The 13572-nt window shown below is 40.7% G+C and overlaps 1 protein-coding gene across 2 annotated transcripts in view; it reads left to right on the forward strand.

Annotated features, from left to right (window-relative positions):
* The window catches only part of LOC145361797 (myosin-9-like), a 158990-nt gene that overhangs the window by 104276 nt on the left and 41142 nt on the right, over positions 1–13572 (forward strand). For both annotated transcript variants that reach the window (XM_080217776.1, XM_080217777.1), the window contains 4 exons: positions 2482–2675; positions 6766–6887; positions 9116–9185; positions 10791–10951. In XM_080217776.1, coding sequence (XP_080073902.1) covers positions 2482–2675; positions 6766–6887; positions 9116–9185; positions 10791–10951 — 547 coding nt within the window. The remainder of the gene's footprint in view (positions 1–2481; positions 2676–6765; positions 6888–9115; positions 9186–10790; positions 10952–13572) is intronic.

Here is a 13572-nt window from a genome sequence, read left to right on the forward strand (position 1 = left end):
GAATGGCCTCCTTTCACCCTAACCTTCCTGGGTAATACAAAAGAATTAGACCATGAATAGAAAGTTATTGCTAAAAACTAATTCTTCTGCTTCTCTCTCTAGAAACAAACTTTTAAAAATAAAAGGTTTTGGGGGCTAAGTAGTATAACATTATTTCCACAAGTAACTTGTTTACTGAAGGCATAGATTGACTTGGTAGTATGAAGAAGAGGGGAAGTTGAACAAAATGTTTTGACACACAAGGAACACTTCCCCACAAAACTAGGAACAATCTAATTTGAAAAGATATTGTAAAAAGATACAAGAATTTTTTTTTTGATGGCTGCAGTTGAACATCTTGGGTAAAGATTGTAAAAGTGGAATGTTTTGAAATTGGGATAGATGTTTCAGAGGAAATTGAAGATGGGGTGGGTGTTGGTTTTAGTACTGTAATTTCTATGACTGAAGAAAACATGAAAGTAACTGCATAGCCCCCTTTATATTAAAACCATCTTAACATTGTGACTTGCTGTTCTAAAGTCCTTCATTGTCGCTATCACCAATAGCGGCAATAATTGGGAAAAGTAATGTTCCTTAGCCTCATTAATCTTGGTTTGCATTTATAGCCTTGCTTATTGCTGAGTATTTAGTTAATTAAGTTGCATGTCCTGAGGATGTTCAGTCTAAAGTTGTACTGGATGTATTGCGTAGAAATTACAGCTGAAGTTTAAAATTGTAGTGTAATTTGTTTATCCTACATAGGTGTTAAAAATTGATTTCCTGCATTTCAGTTAAAATCCATATCTGTTTTTACTGGTGTGGATACTGTAGTGCTATAGCCAGTAGAAATGCCTTTAGGCTATCTGTTGCAGAAAATTCTTTTTTTAGCTTAGGCACGTGGTGTTTTGCTCTGGTCACCATTTGGAGCCGTTGCTGCTGACTCCTATTGGAAAGAAAAATCTTCCTTTGTCATCTTGCCCAGCTATGATTACGTCATCTCTGGCTGTCGGTGCTTTGTTACTTAACGTGATGCATCTGTGACCTAGACTTTCCCACGTTCCCAGCCAAACTCGCAAAGAAGGAAAATATTTAAAGGCAGCATAATGTAGGATATGTATTTGATCCCACAAGGAGCTTTTGCAGGTCATGGTAACAAAGCAGAAAGAACTTCTGCAGTTCCACAGTCTTGGCCAAAATGTGGATATGCAAAGGGAATATTTTTTGCTCAATTTGGATCTTATTTGGGTGGTTATTAATGTGTGAAGGATATTGGGGAATGGCTTGCTTTTGCCATTTTGGACACTACTGTCTACATCAAAAACCCCAAAATCTGTACCATGACTGGTTGTTGAATTAAGTTTCTACCCTGATCTAACTGCAGAACAAAAGCACACACCATATCGATGTCCAATTTCCACACCCACACAAGTTATTTTCATTATCTGATTACAAAAAGAAAATTAAAGGCACTTTTGCCCTTTGCAAAGCATGTGCTGAAAGTTAAGATTGTGCCAACTCATTTTGTGTAGAACCAGCTAAAGGGTTGATTCCATTCTGGGCTAGACTGAGTTTGCTAACCCACTGCCAGTCAATCCTCAAGTATGTTCACACTTGTTTTTATTTTTAGATCTTTATCCAACACTTGCTGGAAAGGTGGTAGTTGGCATTTTATTCCATCTATCTATTGATGTTCCACACAACTTTAACTTAGTCTCATTTGGGACTTGACCATGTTGATTTTTGTTTCTATCCTATGATTGTTCTAAATTAAATAACAATATGATTCACTAACCTTACATTAATAATGCCTATTGATATTGTAATGCACTTGCTGAGTTCCTCAAGTCTCTAATTCCATCACACTTTCGAACACTCTGCTTTATCTTTGAACTCTCAAATTTAGTAACTTTGGAAGTTATGCAGTTACCAGTTGGCAAATTACAATAAAACAGCCTGTTACTGGTAGAAATCATTTATTTTAATTTTTAGTTTGGGTAAAATTTTTCAATTTTTGATGGTCATCAAGTCTTTTGGTGCATTTCCAATAATTCTGTCTGTTGTGGACTTGTTTGTTTTTGCCGGTGTGCATTGCTGTATTTGCCCATATAAAATTCATCCTTTTTAGTTAAAGGCATTCAACACCCTTGAATGTTGTCTGTTTCTCAGTATTTAAGTGGGATTTTTTTTAAATTAAGTAGATTTAGAAGGCATTAATCAGTGTACACTTTTTTCACTTCTATTATATTTTTAATTTCTACTGAATATTGCACCATTTAATTTTTGAGCTTGTTTCAATATTCACTCAACTATTTGAAGAGAAATTCGAAGATTTTGAAGTGGCACCTGTGTGGGTTAATCAAAATTGCTCCAGCTTTTCAGTGTTTATTACCGCTTGCTGTCACTTCTCACCATGACCCTACTTTTCACCATAATTGGCACTCCTCTTCACAGTTTTCTACATCCCTAGCACAGTTAATCAGCTTGCATCAATTGCTTTCTCAGTGGACCGCATCGTTGGACTGGATCAAGTTGTAGAGATGTCCCACACAGCATTGCCTGGTGCATTCAAAACCAAAAGGGGCATGTTCCGCACAGTTAGTCAACTTTACAAGGAGCAGCTCTCGAAATTGATGGCAACGCTCAGGAACACCAATCCTAACTTTGTGCGCTGCATTATTCCTAATCATGAGAAGAAGGTGAGTGCATGATCCGAATCAATTTTAAGATAAGACGAGGAGATTCGCAATGTTGATTAAAGAAACAATTACAGCTATGAAGAGGGATGATGTGGCAGAAGAATCATCAAATGAGGCCATGTGGATTCAACTGGAGAAACAAGAGGGGAATATCACTACTGTTTGTGTACTTTGGTTCCCGAGCAGTCAAAGGGGCATAGAATAAAGATCTGATTTTCTGAGAAGTGCAAAAACAATATGGCAGTAATAAAGAAGGAAATTCAGCTATAATATTAACTGGAATAGAATTACTGTGGCACAGAGGGAGCAGAATCCTTAAAATCTATTCAGGAAGAATTTTTTTAGTTTCTGCGCTCAATGAGAGGGAGTGGTTCTCGACTTGTTTTTGGGAATGAAGCTGGGCAGGTTGAAGGAGTATCAGTTGGGGAAGCATTATGGTGCAAGTGATCATCATTCAGTTAGATTAAGGGTAGTTCTCAGTGAAAAACGTATTTACTAAGTTGAAGGTGATTTTATTTAAAATGGCCAGGAGACAGCTTCTTGAATGTTAAACTAGTGTCAGGTCAACAGAAGGCATTCAAGAAAGTGGTGGGTTCAAAGCAAGTAAGTTCCCTTAAAGGATGGGGCCAACAAATGTAGAACGTCCTGAATGTTGAGAGCCTTGAAAGAGCAATAACAAGGAGGGTCGATAAGGGTGGTGATTTTTTTTTGGTCAGTGTGGATTTGGTAATATGCCACATGATAGACTAGTCATGGAAATAAAAGCCCATTGGATCCAAAATTGGTTCTGAGGCAGGAAGCAGTGAGTATGGTCAAAGGGTAGTTTTTGTGAGTAGAAAACAGTTTTCAGTGGGATTCTGCAGGTTCAGGACTAGATTCCTTGCTTTACGTAGTGAGCTTCAATGTAGGGGACGTGATTAAGAAATTTGCAGTTAATACAGAACTTGGCCTGATTTCACCTATTAAGGGGCCATCTCCCGACAGCTTTAAACAAAATCTCACCAACTTAGTAAATTAGATTTTCACCTTGAGAACTACCTTAAATAGAATTTAATTATGTAAATAAAGGTGAGGATGAAAGCTGTAGACTGCACAAAGATATTGATCATATAGTCAGGTAGGCAGAACAAAGGCAGCTGGAGTTCAATCTGGAGAAGATTTAAAATGCTAACAAGGCATGGAAGTACATAAATGTTAGGATAATTAGAAATGTAGTGGAACAAGATATTTGAATGTATATTCACAGATTCCTGAAAGTGGCCGAACAGATAGATAAGGTGTTCAACAAGGCATACAGGATACTTGTGCTTATTAGCTAAGACATAGAATACAAGAGCTGGGAGAGTTATATTGGAACTGTTTAAAATACTGGTTTGTCTACAGCTGGTGTACAATATGCAGTTCCTGTTACCACATTATAATGAAATTATGATTGTACTGAAGAAGGTATAGAGAAGATTTACAAGGAGGTTGTTGAACTGGAGAATTTTAGACACAAGGAAGGTTGGTTTAGCTTGGGTTGTTTTCTTTGTAACTGAGGAGATTGATGGGAGACCTAATTGAAACAAATCCTGATACCCTTTAATTGGCCCACTGCCAGAGGGCATAAATTTTAATTTTGAGGTAGGTTTGGAGAAGATTCAAGGAAAGGTTTTTTTCATCCAGAGGGTAATGGGGGTATGGAACTTGCTGCCTGAAAGCAATGGGAGCAGAAACCCTCAGGATATTTAAAAAGTACTTTGTTATGCACTTGAAGGTGCCATAACTGACATGCTTGTGGACCAAGAACTGGAGAGTGGGATTAGGCAAGATCACTACTTGTTGAGTGTTAAAGATTTGAGGAGCCAAATGGCCTCTTTCCATAGTATAAATTTCTGTGATTCTGAGAGAAATATAGTGAAACTGATCTATGTCTTAAACATCATAAAAACTTGTATGTGTGAAAAGACAGGAAACCTTTATAGAGGTACATAGGTTCCAAGAAATGTAGAAAATGTTGATCCTGGACTGTAGTTTAATTTGGAAGAGGGCATACGTGGTGTGATCAGCAAGTTTGCAGATGACACCAAGATGGCAGGATTGGTGGATAGTGAGGAGGATTGTCAGGTGACACAGCAGGATATAGATAGGCTGGTATATTGGGCAGATAGATGGCAGATGGAGTTTAATCCTGAAATGCGAGGTGATGCATTTTGGAAGGAATAATGCAGGGAAGAGTTACATGATAAAGGGTAGACCAATTAAGAGTATAGAAATGCAGAAGGACCTGGGAGTGCAAGTGCACAAGTCTTTGAAGGTGGCAACCCAGGTGGAGAAGGTTGTGAAGAAAATTTACGGAATGCTAGCCTTTATAGGAAGGGGTATAGAGTATAAGAGCTGGCGTCTAATGCTACAATTGTACAGAACGTTGGTTAGACCGCATTTGGAGTACTGCGTCCAGTTCTGGTCACCTTACTACCGGAAGGATGTGGAGACCCTGGAGCGAGTGCAGAGGAGGTTTACCAGGATGCTGCCTGGTATGGAAGAACTGGGTTATGAGAAAAGATTGGGTAAATTGGGGCTCTTTTCCTTAGAAAGACGGAGATTAAGGGGGGATCTGATAGAGGTGCATAAAATAATGAAGGGTATAGAGAAACAGTGGCAGGCTTTTTCCTAGATTGGAGACAAATGTCACGAGCTAAGGGTGAGGAGGGAGAAGTATAATTTGGGTACTAGTGGGAGGTTTTTCACACAGGGTCGAAGGTGGTGGAGGCAGGCACGCTGGACTTGTTTAAGGTTTACTTAGGCACATGAGTGAAACAGGGATGGAGGGTTATAGGAGATGGTTTTAAAAAGGGTCAGAGCCTCAGGACGTTACTGGAAATCTAATGCTGCATATTGATGTTTTGTCTCTTTTACTCCGCAGGTGTGTCGGTCCACCTTGTTGTCTAACGGGGGGCATGCACACGGTGGGTCGTGCGTGGGCTGCTCTTGGATGTTTCGAGAGTGGCCTAGTACTTCGCGTCATTGTGCGTGCTTAAAACTGGACCAGCAGATGGGCACCACAACAGCTCAGTGACTATCACTGCTAGCTGTGCAGATACATGGATTTGGGCCAGTGTCTGTGGGAGTTTGCGCATTCTCCCTGTGGTTGTGTGGGTTTCCTCCGGGTGCTCCGGTTTCCTCCCACACCCCAAAGATGTGCTCTTAGGCTGATTGGTGTAACAAATTGTCCCTGAACTATTCTCCCCTGAATCTGGTTTCCAGTGGGGGTACCATATGCATACACACGGGTCTAGATAGGTGTAGGAAAATGCTTTAAGATGGCGGCGTGGGCTCGTTGGGCCGAAGGGCCTGTTTCCCGTGCTGGGTTGTTCTTTGTTCTTTGTTAAACCCTAACCTCAGGACAGTGAGCCATGATAAAGTCAAATTCAGGATTGATGTTAGGAAGTGTCGCATTAATAACTAGAATAATTGGGTGGAATAGTGGAGCTGTAATCTCAAGAGGCTGTTGGATATTGAGGGGAGCAATTGTAAACTTTTATTGATGGGTAAAAAAGATGGATTGATGACTCTACCCAATTCCCCAACTTCTACTGCTTGGGATAATCTAGGAACAAAATAGTGGGGGGAAAAAATGCCCCTTTTAACTGGTAAATCAAAATCATTGCCAACAATGTGTGAGTTTTCCTATCCACAGTCCAAATGTGTGCGTTAGGTTGATTAGCCATAATAAATTGCCCCATGGTGTCAGGGGGAATATCAGGGTAAATACATGGGGTTAGGAGGATAGGACGTTGGTGGGAATGTGGCTGGTGCAGACTTGATGGGCCAAATGGCCTCCTTTTGCAGTGTAGGGATTCTATGAAAATGGGTTTTTGGTTATACTTGCATTGTTTCCCAAGATTAAGTGGAGAAAAAGCTTACATAGTTTTAAATAAAACCTTTTTATAAATGGAACTGAGGAAACAACCTACGAAAGTTGGATTTGTGTATTTTAGGCTAGATACTTCAGCCTGATCTGAGATATGTGCCCATCACCATGATGCCACAAATTCAGTTTAAATTGTTGGTATAAATGTATAATGTCTGTCCTTCCCTGATTTAATAGTCTGGAAAACTGGAAGCTCATCTTGTTTTGGATCAGCTGCGTTGCAATGGTGTCCTTGAGGGTATTCGTATCTGCAGACAGGGATTCCCTAACCGGATTGTGTTCCAGGAATTCCGCCAAAGGTAATCTTCCTTCACCTTTTTGGTCTTGGTTATTTGTTGATTTGTTGCACAATGTGCTTATATCTGGGTTAGGTTCCTTGAGATGGGTTTGTGTCTCTCAGTTCATGAAGTGAAACAGTTTGTCAAGAAGAAAATGCTTTGTTCTTTTCTTTCTGGTCTTGGGTGAGAGGGCTGGTAACCTTCCGATCTTGTACTGCTCTAACTGGCCACTAAATCATGTGGAAAAGCTACTCAGGATTGACTGGTAAAGAACTACCAAGTTACTGATTTTTTTTTCCCCAATGCCTGGCCAGTTCTTTGGGCAGGAAAAGCATAAACGTGTGGATTAATTAAGGAAAGCCACTGATTTTTTTAAAGGAAAATTGTACTTACTTGGATTAGGTTTTTTGATGAGGTAATGGAGGATTGAGTGTGGTAATAAAGCTGATTTTGATTTGATTTATTATTGTCAGTGAAAAGTATTGTTTCTTGCATGCTACACAAAGCACATCGTTCATTAAGAAAGAAATGAGAGTGCAGAATGCAGTATTACAGTCATAAGGTGTAGAGAAAGTCTCTTAGAGTTTGAGTTAGAATGGAATGAGAGTAAAAGAATTAGAAGGTATGTTGGGTGCAGCTGGCAAGAAGACGCTTCATTCTGGCCCCATCATGGGGAGGAAAAGTAGTTGTATATATTGTTAAAGTCCAGATAACCTAAAGGACGAAGCCAGAGCCAGTCTTTACTCAGTTTAGATTTTTTCAAAGTGAAGGATGATTTTTAATATTATAAAGATTATATTCACATAACAGGCTTGTTAGAAAAGCTAAAAGTTTATTGAATAAAAGGGATAATGGCAGCATTGATACGAAGTTGGCTGATCTGAAATGGAATATTCGCAAAATTTTGTTTGGACTGGAGGAAGCAATGTGGAAGGGTTTGCCAGGTGTTGGGTATCAGGACCACAATTTTTCACCAGATCTATCACTTAGACTTGGGTGTGCAGAGCACAATCTCTAAAAATTTGTGGGTGGCACAAAATGTGGAAATAGTGAACTGCGGTGATAGAGTATATAGGCTGGTGTGCTGGACAGGCACAGCGCAAATTAAATTTAATGCAAAGAAGTGTGAAGTGATGCATTTTAGCTGTCCTTGTTCTTCCGAATAGCAAAACAAAGGATACAATGATAAAGGGGGTGCAGGAGCAGAGGCTTAGGTGACTGGCAGACTGAGAAAGTTCATATGGCATAATGGTTTTATAAGTTGAGACATTGAGTGCAAAAGCAAGTTCATTATGGTGAACATTCATACAACATTGCATTGGTCTCAATTGAAACAACATATCCAATTCTGGGCATCATCCATTATGAAAGATGTGAAAGCATTGGAAAGGGCACAAAAAAATTGGGAATAACTTTAGGCATGATGGACTGCAGTTGTGTGGATAGATTGGAGAAGCTGAGACTGTTCTGCTTTGAGAAGCTTGGCAAAAGAGTTAAAGGGAGTTTTCAAAGTCATGAGGGATCTGTACAGTGTAAATGGGGAGGAATCTCCCATTGGTAGAAGCCTCAAGAACCAGAGGACAGTGATTTTAAAGTGAATGGCCAAAAAACCAAAGGTAAGATGAGGAAAAACTGCTGGCTAATCAGCATTTATTGCCTATCCCTAGTTACCCTTGGAGGCCAGTTGAGTCACTCAATTGCTGTGACTTGAGTTGCATGTAGGCCAGGCCAGGTAAGTACAGCAGATTTTTTTCCTGAAAGGATATCAGTGAACCAGATAGGTTTTTCTGACAATTGACAATGGTTTCATGGTCATCAGTAGATTCTTAATTCCAGATTTTTTTTTATTGAATTCAAATTCCACCATCTTATATGACAAGATTTGAACCCAAGCTTCCAGAACATTAGCTGAGTTTCTGGTTTGATAGTCTAGTGATAATGCCACTAGGCCATTGCCTCCCCTAATAGAGCAAGAAAACTCATTTCTAATTAACGCTGGCTAACAAGACCATAAAATGTGGACAAATGCATGGAGATTAATTTATTTTGATTGCATGTGCTAACCCAGTAACAGAATGGTGGCAGCAGTATTTTGTAGAAGGTCTCAAGTCATTCAGTCTGTTATGTTACTACTTACGGTTTATGTAGATAGCCAGTACCTAGTCAGTTTTTCTCTTTTAGGCTTTAAAAGTAAGCTCTGCATCAATGGGATTCAGAGTGTTTTTACTTCTGTTGTAATTCTCTTGCAGATATGAAATCCTTACTCCTAATTCGATCCCTAAAGGTTTCATGGATGGAAAGCAGGCCTGTGTGCTCATGGTAAGTACTTCCAAAGCTATTCTTGAATTTCAGGGCATTTCCTAACTTGTCTATAATATTATAATTCGTTCAGGAAATATGTGGATACCATTAAAGCCAGCAATTAATGCATGACGTGATCAGATTTAGTCGCACCGATCTGTTTTAATATGAAGCATGGTTTTTTTTAATGCAGTTAAGAGATTGGTGTATAGTGTAATTTCCTTCACTGCTTATAATGCTGGCTGATTGAATCTTGACAAATGCCATTTCTGTTCACTCATAGAATGGTTGCACAACAGGAGCAGGCCACTTGGTTGCTCTTGTTCCTATTAGCTCTCTGCAGGAACACTGCAACTAGTCTTGCTCCCCTGTCTTTCCCTGATAACCCTGCCATTCCATTGGCGTGGCTGCCTTAAAGTCTATAACTATCCTGCTCACAATACTTCCAAGCTTTGTATTCTTTGCTGATTTTTAAATTGTGCCCTGCACTTGCATGTCTGGTCATTAATATAAATTAGATATAGAAAAGCAGTGCTCCTAACACTGACCCTTGGAATTTGCTATATACTGAAATTTTATATCCGTGCTGCCACTGAATCTTTTGTACCATGGGCTTCATTGTTGCTGGCTGGCCTGATATGTGTCAAACAACTTTTGGAAACCCACATGCACCATGTTCACTCCATTAACCTCATCAATCCTCTTTGTTACCTCTTCAAAACATTTCTGGCAAGTTAGTGAAGCATGATTTGTTTTTAACAAATATGTGCTGACTTTCTTTAATCCACATTTGTCCAAGTGACTCTGCTCTTTCGCACATAGCAATCTTCAGATGACTTTTGGTGCTACCTTTCTAATCTCTTTCCTTGCTTCCTCAAATCTGCCTGTAGCGCTGCTTTCCCCTTTCTATGTCAGTGGTACTGATATGTATCATGACTGCTGGCTGATTTATTCATCTACCTCAATTACTTTGCAGCTACTCAATGACCTCCTTGAACCTGGCACATGAGAGGCAACACATTCTGGTCTGGATTTAAGTCTGCAGCACAGAAAGCATGTCTTGTTCAAACTAGAAATCTCCAATTGCAATTGATTTCCAAATTCTTCTTCTGACCCTTGTATAGCTGAGTCACATATGGCACCATGGACTTGCCTCCTGCTGCACACCCTAGAGGATCCATCATTTAGAACTCTAAACTGATGCTTATTTTGATCTGAATGCAACGTTCTAGATGTAAAGCAAAATATAACTACTATTGCTCAATTTAACTATGGTTTTCTGTTCGTATAATCTGATGCTTGAAGTATAGTTTCACAGGCGTCAGCACCTACCTTTACTAAGAGGGCTTAGTTTGTAAGCCAAGGCAATGACTGCTTCACAGCAGAGTGCATTTTTGTCACCAAATGATGGCTATACATCCCTTTAGGGGTCATTTGGCTAACGACCAGGACTAAGAATTTTGACAATGCCCTGTGGCTATCCCAAATTATATTAGATACCTCAACCCATACTAGGATTTGAGTTTCGAATCATGAACCCATCAGATGAGACTTGTTATAGCTATTCCTTGAAAAATGTTAAATCTTTTGGAAATTCCACCCTGTATTTCTACATCATTGCAGATCAAAGCTCTAGAGTTGGATCCTAACCTGTACCGGATTGGACAGAGTAAGGTTTTCTTCCGTGCTGGTGTATTGGCTCATCTTGAGGAAGAGAGAGATTTGAAGATCACAGATGTCATCATTGAATTCCAAGCCTTATGCAGAGGCTACTTGGCAAGAAAGTAAGAAATTGGGAGGTGGGGGTGGAATTGAGGCAGATTTTTCAATGCATTTGTACACTTGTTTCAGATTGCATTGCATAGTTTCGATGAAATTCGATTTGTGACCTGAGACCAGTATCCAAGCCAAGCTCCATATTTAGTTATTTTTAAATAGAAATTGCGATGAGTTTCAAAATCTTACTTTGTTCCCCTGGCTTAGGTTGTAATTTGCTGGCCAAGTGGAGGCAAACTACCTGTACTCAATTGTCTAGCAGTCTGGATTTACAGTTTGTCTTGCATATCTTTGTTTTCTCTCTCTATGGACCATCAGTTAATGAGATGCTAAAATTAGGCACTTCTGTTGGTAATTACAGTCGTAATACTGCATTGTAAAGTAGATTGAACATGCTGATGGATGAACACTTCCAAATATTGATGCTACGTTCCTAAACATTTATCAACTGATGACTATCATGTCGGATCTCTCAAACTCTTTCTAGGATTAGGATCGTGGGAATAGAAGCCACATATCCACTAAAGTATTTGATCCAAGCCCTTTCATAATTTGAAAGACCTATTAGGTCATCCCTCAGCCTTCCTTTTAGGAGAGAAGACACCCAGCCTGTAAATTATTTCATGGTTTTGTTTTTAAACTTAAATTTGAGAACAAATCATCTTCAAACTTACCTAAAAAGTTATTGTAATACTTGAAGCCAGTCCTTGCTGACAGAGCACATAAGATTACACAGACGATATGGCACAAAAAGAGGCCATTCAACCCAGCCAGTCCATGCCAGTGTTTATGCTTCACTTAACCTACTCCAATCTTATCTTGATGACCAATGGTTATTTTCCTCCCCATAAGAGGAAATGTTCTCTTTTTATCCACTCTATCAAAACCTTTGATCATTTTAAAGATCTCTATTAGGTTACCCCCTCGGCCTTTTTTCAGAAGAGACCCAGCCCATCAGTCCTCTCCTAGTACGTGTACTCGTGCTTTTTTGGAATCACTCTTGTAAATCATCTCTGCACCTTCTCCTCCAGTGCCTGTATATGGCACGGTAGCACAGTGGTTAGCACTGCTGCTTTATAGCTCCAGGGTCCTGGGTTTAATTCTTGGCTCAGGTCACTGTGTGGAGTTTGCACACGTTCTCCTCGTGTCTGCATGGGTTTCCTCCAGGTACTCCAGTTTCCTCCCACAGTCCAAAGATGCGCAGGTTAGGTTGATTGGCCATGCTAAGAAATTGCCCCTTAGTGTCCAGGGATGCATAGGTTAGAGGGATTAGTGGGTATAATATGTAGGGATATGAGGGTAGGGCCTGGGTGGGATCGTGTTCGGTGCAGACTCGATGGGCCGAAGGGCCTCTTTCTGCACTGTAGGGTTCTATGATAACCTCGTTATCATAACGGTAACCTGAACTACACACAATACTGAGGTCTAAGCAAGGTTCAAAGCAGTTTAGCAATACTTCATACTTTTAAAATTTATTCCTCTAGAATTAAAGGGAGGGTGGTTTATAAGAACATAAGAAATAGGAGCAGGAGTAGGCCATCTAGCCCTTCGAGCCTGCCCCGCCATTCAATAAGATCATGGCTGATCTGTCGTGGCTCAGTTCCACATTCCCGCCCTCTCCCCATAACCCTTAATCCCCTCTCTTATCAAAAACCCATCAACCCGCGTCTTAAAAATATTTAGCGAGGTAGCCTCCACCACTTCGGGCAGAGAATTCCAGAGATTCACCACCCTTTGAGTGAAGAAGTTCCTCCTCAACTCTGTTCTAAACCGCTCCCCCCCTTGAGGCTGTGCCCTCTAGTCCTACTATCCTTTCTGAGCGGGAAGAGTCTGTCCACCTCTATCCTATCCATCCCATTCATCATCTTATACGTCTCAATGAGATCTCCCCTCATTCTTCTAAACTCTAATGAGTACAAGCCTAGTTTATTCAGCCTCTCCTCATAGTTCAACCCCCTCAACTCCGGTATCAGCCTAGTAAACCTCCTCTGCACTCCCTCCAAGGCCAAAATATCCTTGTGTAAGTACGGCGCCCAAAACTGCACACAGTACTCCAGCTGCGGCCTCACCAATGCCCTATACAGCTGCAGCAAGACCTCCCTACTTTTATATTCAATCCCCCTCGCTATGAAGGCCAGCATCCCATTCGCCTTCCTGATCACCTGCTGCACCTGCAAGCTGGGTTTTTGCGACTCATGCACAAGGACCCCAAGGTCCCTCTGCACCGTCGCCTGCTGCAGTTTTTCTCCACGTAAGTGATAATCCTTCCTACCATTATTCCTACCAAAGTGGACCACCTCGCACTTGCCAACATTAAATTCCATTTGCCATTTCCTGGCCCATTCGCCCAGCCTATCTAGATCCTTCTGTAGACTCTCCACACCCTCCGCACAATTTGCCTTTCCCCCAATCTTGGTGTCATCAGCAAATTTCGACACCCTACACTCGGTTCCCTCCTCCAGATCATCTATATAAATGGTAAATAGCTGAGGCCCCAGCACCGACCCCTGAGGCACTCCACTAGTCACCATCCGCCAATCCGAATAGCACCCATTGACCCCCACTCTCTGCCTCCTATTTGACAACCAATCCTCTATCCACGCTAACACCCTACCCCCAACTCCCTGTC

The sequence above is a fragment of the Carcharhinus amblyrhynchos genome, chromosome 35 (genome assembly GCF_965287045.1).
Source record: "Carcharhinus amblyrhynchos chromosome 35, sCarAmb.v2.hapA, whole genome shotgun sequence".
NCBI lineage: Eukaryota > Metazoa > Chordata > Chondrichthyes > Carcharhiniformes > Carcharhinidae > Carcharhinus > Carcharhinus amblyrhynchos.